A 17,272-nucleotide genomic window follows, 5' to 3' on the forward strand; every position below is an offset into this window, starting at 1 on the left:
ACAACACTTCATTGGTGGTGGTATCCCTATTGTTTGAATTCTGTGCTTTATTGTGTGCATATATTTTTAAAAAGTGTTTCAAGTGTCAGTGCCTTACTGAAATTTACCATGATATGAAGTGTATATGCATTTCCTGACAATTTGAACCAGAAATGAAAACATGTCTTCAGTTTGCATTTAACTGCCAGTGACGTTGAGCACCTACCTCGTGTAAGGGACACTTGGCTTTGTATCTGTGATTACTTTTCTCTCAGTTGTAACCTTTAGATGTGCATTTTCCAAAGTGTAGAATGTAGATTGGAAAATCATGTTGTCCCGTGTAGTCCTCAAGCAGGGTGGCAGTTCTGCTTCCTCTGCTGGCACTGCAGTGGAGATTTCTGTCAGTCACTATAAAGGGGCTGCTGCTGAGTGTCGGCCTGTAATCCTACTCACATCCTATAATTAATCATAGCTCCCAATGACAAAATTACATGACCCAGTAAAGGCACTACATTTCTGGCCTGATTGGCTGGATCTGGCTGTGGTCCTTTAAAACAAGAATCAAAACAACTTTGGTCTATAAGTTCTAATATGCTCATCTATTCCCTGTCTTTTTTTAATTCTCTCCCAACACAAATTTTTCCGATTATTTTTATGCCTTTAAATTTTCTTTCTAAATAGAGGCATCTGTGTAATTTCCCCTCCAATAATTAACCTGCATGTCGTTTGTTTTAATTACATTTTTGTATAAGAAATAAAATGATTACAGAAAAAGATGGCATCTGTTCCCTCTGAAGTGTCCATGTGTGAGACATTTGCATTTATGGAAGAATGGACTCCCATGCTCACACATGCACAGTCCTCCTCCTCTAGTGTTTACTGTTACGAGTGGACAATTCGTTGAGAAATGCATTTAAGCACTGAAGGATTTCATAAAGAATGTTATTTAATCTGTAGGAGAGCCACCCATGCTTCTTAAGCTTATTGGCTGGAAACACAGCATAGGAAAACAAGTGGTGAGGACGCAGACCAAGGACTCCTCACAGCTTCACTGCAGGAACGATGGCAGGAGAAAGAATTACTATGCAGAGTACAGGGACTTTGAGGGGAGATGATTATTTTACACTGTCTTGTTTTTGCCCGTCCTGCGGCTTGAACTCAGTACCTGGGCACTGTCACTTGAGCCACCACACCACTAGTTTTTTTGTTTTTTTAATTTGGTGCCACTACTGGAACTTGCACTTAATGTTTGTAGTTATACCTACCTAGTTTTTCTCATTTTTAACATTTCCTCTTACTAAAATACACCAAGTCCTCCTAATGTATACAACTACAGTAAATACTAAAAATACTCAAGCTCAGTGCTCGAGGCTCATTCCGACAGTTCTGACAACTTGGGAGGCTGAGATGTAGGATCAAGTTCTAAACCAGCTTAGGCAGTAATGTGTGTGTGTGTGTGTGTCATGGGGCTAAACCAGCTTAGGCAGTAAAGTGTGTGTGTGTGTGTCATGGGGCTGGACTCTGTCCCTGAGCTCTGTGTGTGTGTGTGTGTGTCATGGGGCTGGACTCTGTCCCTGAGCTCTGTGTGTGTGTGTGTGTGTGTGTGTGTGTGTGTGTCATGGGGCTGGACTCTGTCCCTGAGCTCTAGTGTGTGTGTGTGTGTGTCTGTCATGGGGCTGGACTCTGTCCCTGAGCTCTAGTGTGTGTGTGTGTGTGTGTCATGGGGCTGGACTCTGTCCCTGAGCTCTAGTGTGTGTGTGTGTGTGTGTGTGTGTGTGTGTGTCATGGGGCTGGACTCTGTCCCTGAGCTCTTGTGTGTGTGTGTGTGTCATGGGGCTGGACTCTGTCCCTGAGCTCTAGTGTGTGTGTGTGTGTGTGTGTGTGTGTGTGTGTGTCATGGGGCTGGACTCTGTCCCTGAGCTCTAGTGTGTGTGTGTGTGTGTGTGTGTGTGTGTGTGTGTGTGTCATGGGGCTGGACTCTGTCCCTGAGCTCTAGTGTGTGTGTCGTGGGGCTGGACTCTGTCCCTGAGCTCTAGTGTGTGTGTGTGTGTGTGTGTGTGTATCATGGGGCTTGACCTCTGGGGTTGGACTCTGTCCCTGAGCTCTAGTGTGTGTGTGTGTGTGTGTGTGTGTCAGTCAGTGTGTCAGTCATGGGGCTTGACCTCTGGGGCTGGACTCTGTCCCTGAGCTCTAGTGTGTGTGTCATGGGGCTTGACCTCTGGGGCTGGACTCTGTCCCTGAGCTCTAGTGTGTGTGTCATGGGGCTTGACCTCTGGGGCTGGACTCTGTCCCTGAGCTCTTTTCCCTTAAGCCACAGACCCACTTCAGGCTTTCTGGCAGTTAACTGGCGATGAGTCTCCCAGAACTTAGTGCCTGGGCTGCCTTTGAAAACATCAATCCTCAGATCTCGGCCTCCTGAGTAGCTAGGATTATAGGCAGGAGCCGCCATACCCGCATAGCTCCCCCCCCTTCCCCAGTTGTGGGCTTGAGCTCTGGGCCTGAACAAAGACCAGCCGGGTGGAAATGCAATGCGGCCCTCGAGTGAGAGCCCCGGGTTTGCGCCCCAGTATGAGTGGGCACACGCGAGGAAGACCTCCAAAACCCGCTCTGGATTTGGCCATAGCGGGTGGGGGATCACGCTAGAATAGGAGTTCAAAAGCCAGTGCCAGAAGAAAGCGAGAGGAAAAGCGCCCAGAACCGGTGAAACAGCGAGGAGACCACAAAGGAATCAGGCCGGGGTCCCGCACCTAGGCTTCCCTCCCTGGAGCAGCTCCGGCTGGCCACTCAGCCCCACGACCAGCTTAGAAAAAACAAAGCCACCAGGTGCCAGGCCTCTGGCGCCTGAATCTAGGAAGAGTCCTTGGTCAAGGAGCTGCCCAGGGTGGCCGCCATGTTCCTCCTTCCTTCCCCCGTGCCCACCCTCCACTCAGAAAACCTGCCAACTCCCCAAGAAATACCCGAGCCAGTGATGGTTTCTACTGAATGATGGCAGCCAGGTTTGAGGGGCTCCGGGGCTGGACTGCTGACATGGGCGTTTTGCTGCTTCCCTGGAAATAGAGCCTCTTAAGATTTATCTGCCTGGCCCTGGTTTCCAGGTTGGGTCCTCGCATGGCAATCTTTTGAGTAGTTACTGGCCGTATACTGTTTGGTTGTGTCGGCTTCAAATACCATGGAAGACAGCTGCGGAAGTAACTATAGACTGGGAAGGCAGGGCCAGAAGCAGCTGGAGACATGGTGACTCTGAAGGCGTGGACAGCTGGTTGAGGCTCCGTCCTCCAGGCCCAGGAAAGGACAATCAGTGAAAGACTGAGAGCCAGTGAACCTGTGGGTAAAGACCAGATAAGTCACAAGAAGTCGTGCACCTCCATTCGTGTGTGTTGATGTATATTCCTAATGTATACATAGATATGCTCTCGATTCTAAGACAGGTTCCTCTGTAGCTCTCCCCCATTTCATCCTATCCACATCGAGAATGGTTCCCTTGCTGTACTTCTACCCCTATCAATTCATTTCCAGTCCTTGGGGATATAAAATACAAAATAAATACATCTTGAAAAGTTAAAATCCTGTAAAAAGTCTAGCTATGGGATTGGGGATTTAACTCAGAGGAAGAGCCCTCACCTGGCAAGTGCAAGGCCCTGAGTTTGGTCTTCACCTCTGAGGGCAAAAAAAAAAAAGTCTACCTATGGGGTGTGACTGTCACCTAGTAGTAGAGTGCTTGCCTAGCATACATGAGGCCCTGAGTTTGATTCCTCAGTATCATATTTCCAGAAAATGTTGGAAGTGGTGCTGTGGCACAAATAGTAGAGTGCTAGCCTTGAGAAAGCTCAATGACATTGCTCAGGCTCTGAGTTCAAGCCCCAGGACTGGAAAAACAAAATAGAAACAACAAAAAAAATCGAGCTAGACAATACATCAGAAAAAGGCCTGAGATCCAATATATACAAGGAGTTCAAGACTCTAATACCAATACACATAGCTCAAGAAACTAACCCCTCCTCCAACCTTATAAACCAATCACTAAATGGACAAGGGAGCGATAGGAGAGAATTTCAGAAGAATGGCAGAGAAACATTAGGAAATACTCATCATTCCTGGCCATAAAGAAGATACAAATCAAAACGACCCAGATTCTATCTCACCCCAGCTAGATTGACCAACATTGTGAATTCCAGTAACAAAGGTTCATAGGCATGTGGGACAAGGGTACTGTACTGTGGGAAAGTAAACTAGTCCAACCATGCTGAACAGTGGTCTGGAAGTTCCTCAAAAAAACTAGACGTAGGGAAGTGGCCCTGTGGTTCAAGGGTAGAGTGGTAGCCTTGAGCAGAAGAGCTCAAGGACAGCACCCAGGGCCAGAGTTCAAGTTCCACGGCTAACATAAATAATAGGGGCCAGGAGTTTGGCCTAGTGGTAAAGTGCTTGCCTAGCATGCTTGAAGACCCAGATTTAATTCTGCAGTACCACATGCATAGAAAAAGCGGAAAGTGGTGTTGTGGCGCCAATGGTAGAGCTCTGTCCTTGAGAACACCCAAGGACAGTGCTCAGATCCTGAGTTCAAGCTCCAGGTCTGGCAAAATAAATAAAACTAAAAACTGAGGGCTGGGAGTTTGGCCTAGTGGTAGAGTGCTGGCCTGGCAGGCATGAGGACCTGGATTCGATTCCTCAGCACCACATATACCTAGAAAAAGCCAGAAACGATGCTGTGGCTCAAGTGGTAGAGCTCTAGCTTTGATAACGCCCAAGGACAGTGCTTAGGCCCTGAGTTAGAGGCCCAGGACTGGCAAACAAAACAAAACCCTAAAAACTAATATTGCTTCTTTTGCTCAAGGCTAGTACTCTTAACACTTGAGCTACAGTTCCACTTCTGGCTTTTTCTGTACTGAGGAAGTGAACCCAGGGTTGCATGCACGCTAGGTAAGCACTCTACCACTAAGCCACATTCACAACCCTCATTTGTACATTGTGTGAAAGGACAAAAAAAAACCAAACCCTAGGGCCAGGAGTTTGGCCTAGTGGTTAAAGTGCTTGCCTAGAATGCACGAAGACCCGGGTTCGATTCCTTGCTACCACATACATAGAAAAAAAAAAAAAAGCCGGAAGAGGCTCAAGTGGTATAGCTCTAACCTTGAGAAAATCCAAGGACAGTGCTCAGGCCCTGAGCTCAAGCCCAGGACTGGCAACAAAACAAAACAAAACAAAAAACCCTAGAAAGTAGTTATTTGGTAAGGTTAAAAATAAGGACTAGGACTGAGAGTTTAGCCTAGTGGTAGAGTGCTTGCCTGGCATGCATGAAGACCCAGCTTCAATTCCTTGGTACCACATACATAGAAAAGAAAAAACCTGGAAGTGGTGCTTGCTTTGACTCAAGAGCTAGAGCTCTAGCCTTGAGAAAGTTCAAGTGCTTAGACCCTGAGTTCAAGGCTCAGGACTGGCAAAAAAAATTTTTTAAGGACTAAATTTAACATGAATGTTTGATGTCTATAGTAGTCAACCCACTGGAATAGTTAAAGCTAAAACATCAGTGAGATAATCCACCAAAAGAAAACAGTGAAAATATATAACAAAGCTTAAACAGAGGATCTTTTCTTGGGGAAAACTCTAAGCAAAACCTATATACAAGCGGGCATCAAATTCTATCACCATATCTAAGACTTGAGAATGGGAAAGTAATCAAGGAAGAGCCAGGCACTGGTAGCTCATATGCCTCTAATCCTAGGTAATCAAAAGGCAGAGATCTGAGGATTGCAGTTCAAAGCCAGCCCAGACAGGATGTATATAAGACTTTTATTTTATTTTATTGTTTTGGTTGTGGGGCTTGAACCCAAGGTTTGAGTGTGTTCAAAGCTTGTGCCACTTAAGCATAGTGCCAGTTCTGTGTGTGTTAAGTATAGTGCCAGTTCTGCTTATTGGGGATAAAAGTCTCACGGGGACTTTTCTACTTGGGTGGCTTCAAACTACAATCCTCAGATCTCAACTTCCTCAGTAACTACGATAACAGGGATGAGCACTGGCGAGTGTCCAACAGCCAACAACATGAGAACTTTTATTTTTTGTCGGTCACGGGGCTTGAACTCTGGGCCTGGGCCCTGTCCCTGAGCTCTTCAGCTCAAGGCTACTGGCCTACCCCTTGAGTCACAGCACCATTTCCGGTTTTCTAGTGGTTAATTGAAGAGTCTCGGTCTTTAGTGCCTGGGCTAGCTTTGAACTGTGATCCTTAGATCTCAGTCTTCTGAGTAGCTGGTGTGAGCCACTGCGCCCAGCTTGTCCTTGGGATTTATCAAGTCTGATGCTGTACTACTTGAACACCATCAGGCTTGTTCTATGTATGTGGTTCCAAGGAATCAAACCCAGGATTCATGCCTGCTAGGCAAGCACTCTAGGACTAGGCCACACTCACAGCCCAGGTTCTACACTTTTGAAAGAAATCAGAAAATGTACAAATCAATATCTAACACATGACTTTTATTCTAATCCCTACTGGATACAGAACAGCACCAGATTTCCATTCAAGCAGCAGCTATTTTTTCAGAGAACAATGAGAGGTGCCAAAAAATCATTTGACATGGTCTCCTGACAACCACTCACCACGTCTGGAATGTCATAAAGACACTCCAAAGCAGTCCTATGGCAAGTTAACAGGCAATAACTGAGAAGACCACAAACAGGTAAGGTAGAAATAACATTCAAATACCAATTTCTTTTCACAAGCTGATAATGTATTGGAAATACCCCAGTATATTTTCCTGCCTTGTGTCATTTGTACATTTCCCCAATCTATCTTTCCCCTCTCAAGAACCTAGTACTCCCTGAAACAAAGTTTGTTGTTTTTGGATGGTCATGGGGCTTCAGCTTAGGGCTTGTTCACTATCCCTGAACTCTTGCTTATGGCTCGTGCTTTACTACTTTGAGCCATAAGTGCTCTCCGGTTTTCTGGTGGTTAATTGGAAGTAACTACGGGCTGGTAGCGTGGCCTAGTATTAGTGTGCTTGCCTAGCATGCAGGAAGCCCTGGGTTTGATTTCCCGGAAGCAGATACGCAGAAAAAGCCGGAAGTGGTACCGTATCTCAAAGTGGCAGAAGTGCTAGTCTTGATCAAAAACTGTCCAAGGACAGTGCTCTAAGTTCAGAACTGGCACACACACACAAAAAAGTTTAATGGACTTTTCTGTCCAGGCTGGCTTTGAACTGTGACCTTCAGATCTCAGACTCTTGAGTAGGGGCCAGCTCTATGAGCCTCTTATCTCCAATTAATCACCAGAAAAAGCCAGAAGTGGTACTGTAGCTCAAGTTTTAGAGTGCTATCCTTGAGCAAAAGGAGCTCAGGAACAGTGCCCAGGCCCAGAGTTCAAGCCCTAGGACCGGGGGAAAAAAATAGAGAAAAGTCTCATAACGTTCCTGAGTGGCTGGCTTTGAACTGCAGTTCTCACATCTCAGTCTCCTGAGTAGCTAGGATTACAGGAATGAGCAGCTGACGCCTAGCTTGAAACAAATTTCTGAAGAACGTTGGCTTTAGGCTTTTTGTTAGGTGAACTATAGGTCTGGAGATAATGTTGTTCTTAGTAAAATAAAAACACTACCTTACAAAACCTAGGTTTTAAAAAATAATTCTCCAAGACCTTCCTTAGAACTTGAAGAACAAAATCGTACAAAGTAAAGCTAATCTGTATTTTGCTTTGTGCTATTATTCTAAAAGATTCTTCCAAGACTGAGTTAGTTGGTAAAATCTTACCAGTGGTGCCACGATTTTGTCTAAGCCAGCCTCTGACCACAGCCTTCTATTGCTGCCTCCAAGTAGCTGGGATTACAACCATTCACCATAATGGCTCAGAATGCAATTTCTGATGTAGCTCAAGTTGTAGAAAGCTTCTTGTAGTCACTATTATTTTCTAGATCTTACCTTAAATTATGTCCAGTTCAGTACATGCTAGATGTGACAGGAGGCATTCCTACATTCCTTTTTTTCTTTTTGGCCAGTCCTGGGCTTGAGCTCAGGGCCTGAGCAATGTCCTTGGACTTTCTCAAGGCTACAGCTCTACCACTTCCAGCTTTTTTCTATGTATGTGGGACCGAGGAATTGAACCTGGGTCTTCATGCATGCTAGGCAAGCACTCTACCACTAGGCCAAACTCCCAGTTGCCCTACATTTATTTCTACAGGATTTTTTTGTAAGAATTCCCTACTACTGATGGTGAGAACCATTACTGACAATACTTACATAATACATGCTACAAGAGTGCATTCCCAAGCATTCCCTACTTAATACACAATCCTATTTGACAGTTTGGTGGGCTGATTCTAATTGGCCCACAATGATCCCTTTTTCCTGAGATTCATTCTCCTTGTAATCCTCTTGTGTAGACCATAGGTGATTGAAGGTCACATCCATGATTAGATTATGGAAGAATATAACTTCCATCTTGTTAGCGGAGTTCCATCTTGCTAGCACTCACCTTCTCTTGTACACTTCTCTCAAACAAGGAGCCATGTTGAGGTCAACATTGTGGCAGGAAGTGAAGCCAGCTTTCAGCCAATAGCTAGCTAGACACTAGCCAACAGCCCTCAGAAAACAAATCCCGACGTCTAAATCTGTTAAAACAAGAATGTGACAAGGATCCAAACTAAGGCCTGCCTCCATTCCCAATTCATACAAGTTCTGAGAATAAATATATGTTACCTTTAAGCTCTAAGTTTTGTGGTAATTTATTATACAGCAATAAATAGCTAATATACATAAAGACTATTATCATCAGTTCACAAACACACAATGTAGGTACAAAAGATTCATATCTGGTCCAAAAGTCACAATAGTAATGCAGTGGGAAAATGGAGATGATGGTAGAGACAGGTGAAGGTTTTTCCTACATTCATTAATAACATGAACATCAAAATGCTGCAACATAATGTCTGTCAGAACGGTTTCTTGTCTTAAGCTCCATTGTGAATCCTCTGATGTTGAGTGAGGTGTGAGTGCTGTCTAAAGGCCTTTTTACACTCCTTACATTTGTAGGGTTTCTCTCCAGTATGAATTCTCTGGTGCTGGGTGAGAAATGAGTAAAGTCTAAAGGCCTTGCCGCATTCCTTACATTCGTATGGCTTCTCGCCTGTGTGAATGCTCTGATGCTGAGTGAGTTGTGAGAGCAGCCTAAAAGGTTTTTGACACTCCTTACACTCATAAGGCTTCTCACCAGTGTGGATGCTCTGATGCTGCGTGAGCTGAGAAAGCAGGCGAAAGGCCTTCCCACACTCTTCACATTCATAGGGTCTCTCGCCAACATGGATGCTCTGATGGGAGATGAGCTGGGAGTAACTGCTGAAGGTCTTCCAGCAGTCCATGCATTCGTAGGGCTTCTCTCGGGTATGGATTCTCTGATGGCGAACGAGCTGCTGCCGTAACCTGAAAGTTTTCCCACATTCCTTACATTCATAGGGCTTCTCGCCTGTGTGAATACTCTGATGGACGGTCAGTTGCTGACATATCCGAAAGGCCTTGCCACAGTCCTTACATGCATAGGGTTTCTCACCAAAATGGATTTTCTGATGAACCCTAAGGTCTGGGCCACACACAAAGGCTTTCCCACATTCCTTACATTCATAAAGCTTCTCAGAATTATGGAGTCTCTGGTGTCGAGTCAGGTGTGTGCACTGTCTAAATGTCTTCCCACAGTCTTTACACTCATAGGGTTTCTCGCCAGTGTGGATCCTCTGATGCCGAGCCAGCTGCTGGTGCACTCGGAAGGCTTTCCCACATTCCTTGCACTCGTAGGGTTTCTCCCCGGTGTGAAGTCTCTGGTGCTGCGTGAGTTCTTGGAGCACTGTAAAGGCCTTCCCACATTCCTTGCATTCATAGGGTTTCTCGCCAGTATGAAGTTTGTGATGGCGAATGAGGTGTGCCCGCTGTCTAAAGGGCTGCCCGCAAACCTTACATTTATATGGTTTCTCACCCGTGTGGATTCTTAGGTGTTGACTAAGTGTTGAGCGCCGAATGAAGGTCTTCTGACATTCCGTACACTCATATAGCTTTTCCCCATTATGAACTTTTGGATAGTCGGTCAGAAAATTGTGCTTTTTGTAAGTGGCAATTTTCCCAGAGGTAGCTTTCATCTGCCCCAGATAACTCTCTTGTTCTTTTTGCTCCTCTGTCTTGCTTTTGCACGTCCAATCATGTCTGAAGATGGAGCCCTGTAAGCTACAGCTGTTGATTCTTTCCATTACCTCCCACTGTAAGGAATGTATTTCATAGAGGTCTTTTTCTGGAGATGAAGTATTGGCACTATATCTGGACTCCCAATCTGAAAGAAGACAAGAAAGCAAACACGTGCTGTTTTCCTATCCCAGACTCAAAGAAAAGGATTTGAAAATAATGCCTATAGAGAGTTCTGAAGCTGGAAGTTTGGAGAGGCTGGAATACCACTTCAGTACTAGGAACAGTGAGAGCTGCCATGGAAGGGCTAAGAGACAGCTTTGTTTAGGGCTGGGTGTAGACCTTGAAGGTTTAAACACAGGGCTGAGAGCTGGATCTTGAAGGCTAGATAAAGTGGAGTACATATCTGGACTTTGCCTGGATTGTACTCTCCTTTCTCAAAACAATAAGAGAACCAGTGTGTCTCCCAAACTCTGTTCGGCTCTGATTGTAATATTAGTATAGATGCTTTATACTTTGCATGTATCTATGATAACCTTTCCAGTATGAAATCAATAAATATACTTGTGGGAACTCGGGGTGAGCCTTGAATCCCATGCTCCCTACTAAATCTTTTCTTTTTTTGTGGGGGGGGGTCCATTGTGGGACTTGAACTCAGGAGCTGGACACTGTCCTTGAGCCTCTCTATGCTCAAGGCTAATGCTTTACGACTTGAGCCACTGCATCATGTCCATTTTTTGAATGGTTAAATGGAGTTAAGAGTCTCACAGGGACTTTTCTGCTTAAGCTGGCTTTGAACCTTGATCCTCAGATCTCAGCCTTCTGAGTAGCTAGGATTAATTACAGGCATTACCCACTGCTACCCAGCTTCCCACTAAATTTCTTTCTATTTTCTAATTTATTTAGCTCCAGTATCCTGTCACACTGCCTTGCTGCAATTAACAAATGCCTATTACAAATGAAGGACTACATCTCTCTCTCTCTCTCTCCTTCTCTAACATCGGCATGTACATAAAATCCTTGTCTCGTACAACACTATATACCAAGAATAACTGAGCCTAAGGGCTGTGGCAGAATACTTGGCTCTGTGATTTTTCACATCGCATTTGCATCGTATTGGATGTGTATTACACATAATCTCTGCTGGCCTCAGCGGCTCACTGAAGGTTAAGATGTAGCTGGTGCTGGTGGCTCACGCCTACCAACCTAGCTATTCAGGAGGCTCAGATCTGAGGATCAAGGTTCAAAGCCAGCCCAGGTAGGAAATGATACGAGAGTCTTATCTCCAATGACCCATCAAAAAGCCAGACGTAGAGCTGCGTCTCAAAGTGGTAGAGACTAGCCTTGAGCAGAAAAGCTCAGGAACAACTCCCAAGCTGAGTTCAAGCCCCATAACCGACAACAAAATAGTATTTTTGCTAGTTCACACTTGAAAGATCTTAATGTGTTTCAGGTCTCCTTAAGCCCTCCCCCGCTCCACAGCCTTTTGAAGACAGATGACTTACAAGTCAAGGGTGTGCCTTCACAGTAGCGAGCCTGGCTAATTCCTAAAACTAATTTCTCTACTCCTTCTCAGGTCTCACTTACCAGGAAAGTATCTTCTTGTCCCTTCTTTCACAACCATGCTGGGCTCCTTTCCTTCTTTATCCAATACGACATTAATATCTGGTTTACACATGGAAGGGCCTTTTTAGAAAAAACAATGACATATGAAAGAAATGACATGAAATTTATATGTGTGTGCCAGTTATAGGGCTTGAACTCAGGGTCTGGGTGGTGTTCCTGAGCTTCTGTGCTCAAGGCCAATGCTTTACCACTTTAAACCACAGAGACATTTCCACCTTTTTGGAAGCTAATTGGGAATAATAAGAGTCTTATGGATTTTCCTGTCATGGGCTGGCTTTGAACACAATCCTCAGATTGAAGCCTTCTAAGAAGCTAGGATTAGAAGCATGAGCCACTGATGCCCAGCCACTAAAAAGTAAGTCCTTCCATTCAGACTTGGTAAAATTTCTAATTAAAAATCAGGAATGCTGGGGCCGGGAGTTTGGCCTAGTGGTTAAAGTGCTTGCCTAGCATGCATGAAGACCCAGGTTCAATTCCTTGGTACCACATACATAGAAAAAAAAAACCAGAAGTGATGCTGAGGCTCAAGCAGTAGAGCTCTAGCCTTGAGAAAGTCCAAGGACAGCGCTCAGGCCCTGAGCTCAAGCCCAGGACTGGCAAAAAATAAATAAATAAAAATAAAAAATAAAAATCAGGAATGCTCTGTGTGTGTGTGTGTGTGTGTGTGTGTGTGTGTGTGTGTGTGTGTGTGTGTGTGTGTGTGTGTGTACCCGGCCTACTCTTTTTAAGAATGGAAAATTAAAAGACAGTCCTGAAATGGACTCTTATTCTTGGGATGAATAACCTACCTAGGGAGATGAAGTTGCTGTAGTTCTCCCACATTACATCTCTGTAGAGGTCCTTCTGGGCAGAATTCAAGAATGCCCATTCTTCCTGAGAAAAGTCAATGGCTACATCCCTGAACGTCACTGAACCCTGAAAAAAATAAACTCAGGTATTATTTGTGAAAATAAGTGATTTCTTACAGGGGAAGAGAAAAAACTGAGGATAGCATTGCAGAGCAGAAAATATACACTAAGGCTGGGAGCATGGCCTAGTAATAAGAGTGCTTGCCTAGACCCAGGTTTGAGTCCTCAGTACCACATACACAGAAAAAGCCAGAAGTGGTGCTGTGGCTCAAGGGGTAGAGCGCTAACCTTGAGAAAGCCCAAGGACAGTGCCCAGGCCCGGAGTTCAAGCCCAGGACTGACCAAAAAAAAAGAAAAAAGAAAAAGTAGGGGGGAGGGAAATGGGGACCAAGACATGTGAAAGGGTATCAATGTATGTGAATTAATGCACCATCTATCTGGCAAATATCATGTAACCCTTCTATTAATTACAATAAAAAGTATATGAAAAAAAAATTAAAAAAAAAAACAACAAAAAAAGAAAAAGAAAATGTACACTATACAAACAGCACAAAGCTTAAAATTTATGACAAGAAAATAGGCATTCCTGTAGCTGCATGTAAAATTAAGTCTGTATCTAGAGGGATTTTTGACACAAATAAAATTAAATGGCATACATGATCCTTTTGTATATTGTCTCTACCATAAAAACATCTGTCAGGTAGTGGGTGCATTACTTCTAGAACATAGATATCTTCTCATGTTTTTGTCCCCCTTTCCTTCCTTCCACCCTTTTCTCCTTGGATTTTCTTTCTTTCTTTCTCTTTCTTTCTTTCTTTCCTTTTGTTTTCTCTTCTTTTCTTTTTTAAATTGTATTTTATTGTCAGGATAATGTATAGAGGGGTTGTCAAGTAATAGATACATTACTTCTCTAACCTTGACACTCCCTCAATTTTCTGTCCCCCTTTCCCTCCCCCACCCTCTCCCAATCATCTTGTTTTCCCCCCTTCCCTTCCCTATTTCAAATACACAAATGAAGCCGGGCAGTGGCTCAAGCCTGTAATCTTAGCTACTCAGGAGGCTGAGATCTGAGGATCAAGATTCAAAGCCAGCCTGGGCACAAAAGGACCTGAGACTCTTCAATTAACCTCTAGAAAACGGGAAGTGGGGCTTGGCTCAAGGGTAGGGTGGTAGCCTTGAGCAGAAAAGCTCAGGGACAATGCCCAGGGGTAGGGTGGTAGTCTTGAGCTGAAGAGCTCAGGGACAGTGCCCAGGCCCAGTTCAAGCCCTATGACCCACAAAACAAACAACAACAGGGCCAGGACTTTGGCCTAGTGGTAGAGAGCTTGCCTAGCATGCACAAAGACCTGGGTTCCCTTCTTCGGTACCACATACATAGAAAAATGCAAGAAGAGATTCTGTGGCTCTCGTGGTAGAGCCCTAGCCTTGAGAAAGCCCAAGGACAGTGCTGAGGCCCTGAGTTCAAACCCCAGAACTGGCAAAAAAAAAAAAAAATTTTTTTTAGCTGAGCTTAGTGGCTCATGCCTGTAATTCTAGTTATTCAGGAGGCTGAGATCTGAGGATCAAGGTTCAAAGCCAGCCCAGGCACAAAAGGACCTGAGACTCTTATCTTAAATTAACCTCCAGAAAACGGAAGTGGGGCTTGGTTCAAGGGTAGGGTGGCAGCCTTGAGCTCAAGAGCTCAGGGCAGCGCCCAGGTCAAGTTCAAGCCCCATGACCCACCAAAAAAAAAAAAACCCCAAAAAACAAATAAGTGTATATACAGTATGCCAGGTAAGAAATATCTATATTTTCTGACTTTAATGATGATGAAAAATACTGACCAGGGCTGGCTAGGGTTGCAGGCATGGCCACTGGCACTAGCATGAAGATTTTATTGTGCATTTTCCCGCCATGACTAATTTTTTAGTTAGCTTAAAAAAACAAAACAAAACAAAAAGCCTGCTTTATAATCAACTTCATATTGAATATACTAGATTTTTTTCTCTTTCTCTTTCTTGTGTGTGATGATACTAGGACTTGAACTCAGGGACTAGGTTCTGTTCCTGAGCTTTTTTGCTTTAAGTTAGTATGTCAAATAGTATGCTGAGGGTAGGAGCAGCCCTTGGAAGTTAAGGCAGGCCATCATGAATTCCAGGCCAAGCTGCATAGCAAGAGCCTGTGGACAGGGGAGGGGGGAGGTTTGGAATGGGGATGAGGAAATAAATATAACTTACATGGGCCATCATTCTCAAACGGTAAAAACTGGTCAGACCTTCTCAGTATTTTTCTATTGGAGAACTGCAGGGTCCACAAAAACCAAGACTAGAAGGGAAAAAAGAAATCATGAAATCTGATGTACCTCAGAAAATCCAAATCTTTTATGTGAATATAATTTTTCTGCATGGCATTCTGCTTCCAAACCACTCCTATGCCCATGCTTTTCCTATACCAACACAAAACTGAGGAGAGCGGGGTTTTCAAAGGCCCATACCTAGCTACTCATAAGGCTGAGATCTCAGGATTAAAATGAGAAGCTAGCACTGTCAGGACAGTCCATGAGCATATTCCCCAATAAAGCACCAGAAAGATAAAAGTGATGCTGTGGCTTAGTGGAACAATGACAGCTTTAAGCAAAAAAAACAAAAAAACAAAAAAACCTAAAGGACAGCACCCAGGCCCTGAATTCAAGTTTTAGTACTGGGGTGTGCCTGTATCACATTCAAATAAAATAAAGATATTTAGTATATCTAAGATGTAATCTCTCTACCTTACAAACTAAAATAGGTTAGCCACACCTTATGCACTACTTATAGAGGACCCAAATAGTAGAAAGAAGAGGTTCACAGGAGAAATGTAATGCCTGCCCAACACATATGTAAATACTTCCTGGAAAGGGGTTTACCCCCATTTCTCTATTTATTTACTGGGCAGAAAGGCCAAAACACCAAGTCAGTGCACTTGTCAGTTGTCCAAGCCTAATGTCCAAACCTGAAGATTATCTGGAACAAACTCATATAGCACGACAAACTTATGTTTACCGAGTCTCAGAGGGAGGAAATTCCACACACCCTAATCCCAAGTTGAAGGGTTTTGAAGAGAACTTTAGGGCCGTGAGTGACTGCTCCAAGTTAATTAGGAGAAGCAGATATTAACGGAAGAAGTTGTGCTCTTCTGAGCAGTTATTATAAAATAAACATCACTGGCTAAAGAAAAAAGTTAGGCTGGGAACGTGGTTTAGGGGTAGAGTGCTTGCCTAGCATGCAAGAAGCACTGGGTTTGATCCCTCAGTACCACAAACACAGAAAAAGCCAGAAGTGGTGCTGTGACTCAAGTGGTAGAGTGATGGCCTTGAGCAAAAGTTCAGGGATGGTGCCCGGGCGCTGAGTTCTAGGCCCAAGACTACCAAGAAAAAAAAAAAAAAGCTATCATTTCTCAGAGGAAATCCATTTAACAGAGCCAATGTTCTCTTAGCTTGCAGCTAGCTCCATCTGTCTCCGCTCTCCTGATCTGCTGAACAGCAAAGCTGCTGTCGCCCCCTTTTTAGACCTTAGTAGGTTTAACACTTTCACAGGAAACCAAAAACAGGAAGCAGGTATCTCCCTGTCTAGGAAAACAAAAAGTACATTTCCTGGAACAAAGAGGAAACGCACGTTCCTCCTCGATGCTGGTGGCTGGTGTTGTTCTTTGCCAGTCCTGGGTCTTCAGCTCTGCAGCTCAAGCTCCCCCCCACCCTTGAGCCAGGCCGCACCTCCCCATTTCTAGAGGTGAATTGGTGCCCGGGCTGGCTCAGATCTCAGCCTCTGGAGCCACGGCACGGGCCTGCCGCTGGGTCCCCACCTCCAGGCCTTGCTAGGGACGCGGCGGGCGGGCGGGCCGGGCGGGCTGCGAGGACCGGGCCGAACCTCCACCGCGGCGTCCTCACCTCTTCCATCCCGCCGAGACCCAACTCGGGGACCGCAGACGCGGCCTGCGGGCCAGGGGGAGGCGAGGCCCCGCGGCCGGGCTGGAATCCGCGCCAGCGTCTCGCAGCTCCCGGAGACCCGCGACCGTTCTCGCCATTGCGTCTTTTTGTTTGGGGAGGGGAGGGGGCGCTTCACGCCGGCTAACTCGAAGCCCATTCGCAGCCTCCGAGCCTGAGGCAGGAGGGCAGAGGACTCAGCGGAGGACCGACTGCCCAGTGGGCGTCGTAAACTCCGGGTCACCGGGTCCGACTCACACAGAAGACCGCGCCGCTCCCGCGCCCATGTCCCCAAAGACGGCTCCCGACTCACCTCTTCACCCCTTGCGGACAGCTCCCAGGCAGCCGGAAGGAGCTCTCGCGGAGGCTTGTGGGAAATGTAGTTCTCCTGCCCCGGGGGCGTGGCCTTGCCCCCAAGGCTGAGCGTGGTGCGCAAGCGCACTAGTAACAGCCCTAGGCGCACTGAGCACCGAACATGGGTCCTAGCTGCAGAGGTTGTAAGCAAGGCTTGCTGCAAGAGCTCCGGGTTTGTTCTTTGCCAAGCCTTAAGAACGCATAGAAGTAGCAGATCCTGATACATTTATACTAAGCACATATAAAGCCACGATAAAAATAGCCCCGAAGTCCCACAAGGCGTACAGGTCCTGCAGGGTTCCTGAAGCCCTGTCCTCGTTCCCTCGCCAGGGTGAATGAATGGCTGGCTCCTCACCCCTCGCCCCTCTTGCAGGTGTAACCC

General features: G+C 45.5%; 1 protein-coding gene across 1 annotated transcript; it reads right to left on the reverse strand.

The window, feature by feature from the left end:
- Nucleotides 1-7,932: 7,932 nt before the first annotated feature.
- Zfp14 (ZFP14 zinc finger protein) lies at nucleotides 7,933-16,362 on the reverse strand. The gene is made up of 4 exons (XM_090322623.1): nucleotides 14,813-16,362; nucleotides 12,537-12,663; nucleotides 11,710-11,808; nucleotides 7,933-10,270 (listed from the first exon to the last, which is right to left on the reverse strand). Exons 1-4 carry the CDS (start codon nucleotides 14,822-14,824, stop codon nucleotides 8,907-8,909), a joined length of 1,602 nt encoding a protein of 533 aa, XP_090178749.1. The 5' UTR covers nucleotides 14,825-16,362; the 3' UTR covers nucleotides 7,933-8,906.
- Nucleotides 16,363-17,272: the final 910 nt, after the last annotated feature.

Source organism: Megascapheus bottae, chromosome 31 (genome assembly GCF_031878675.1).
Source record: "Megascapheus bottae isolate mThoBot1 chromosome 31, mThoBot2.hap1, whole genome shotgun sequence".
In the NCBI taxonomy this organism is placed as follows: Eukaryota; Metazoa; Chordata; class Mammalia; order Rodentia; family Geomyidae; genus Megascapheus; species Megascapheus bottae.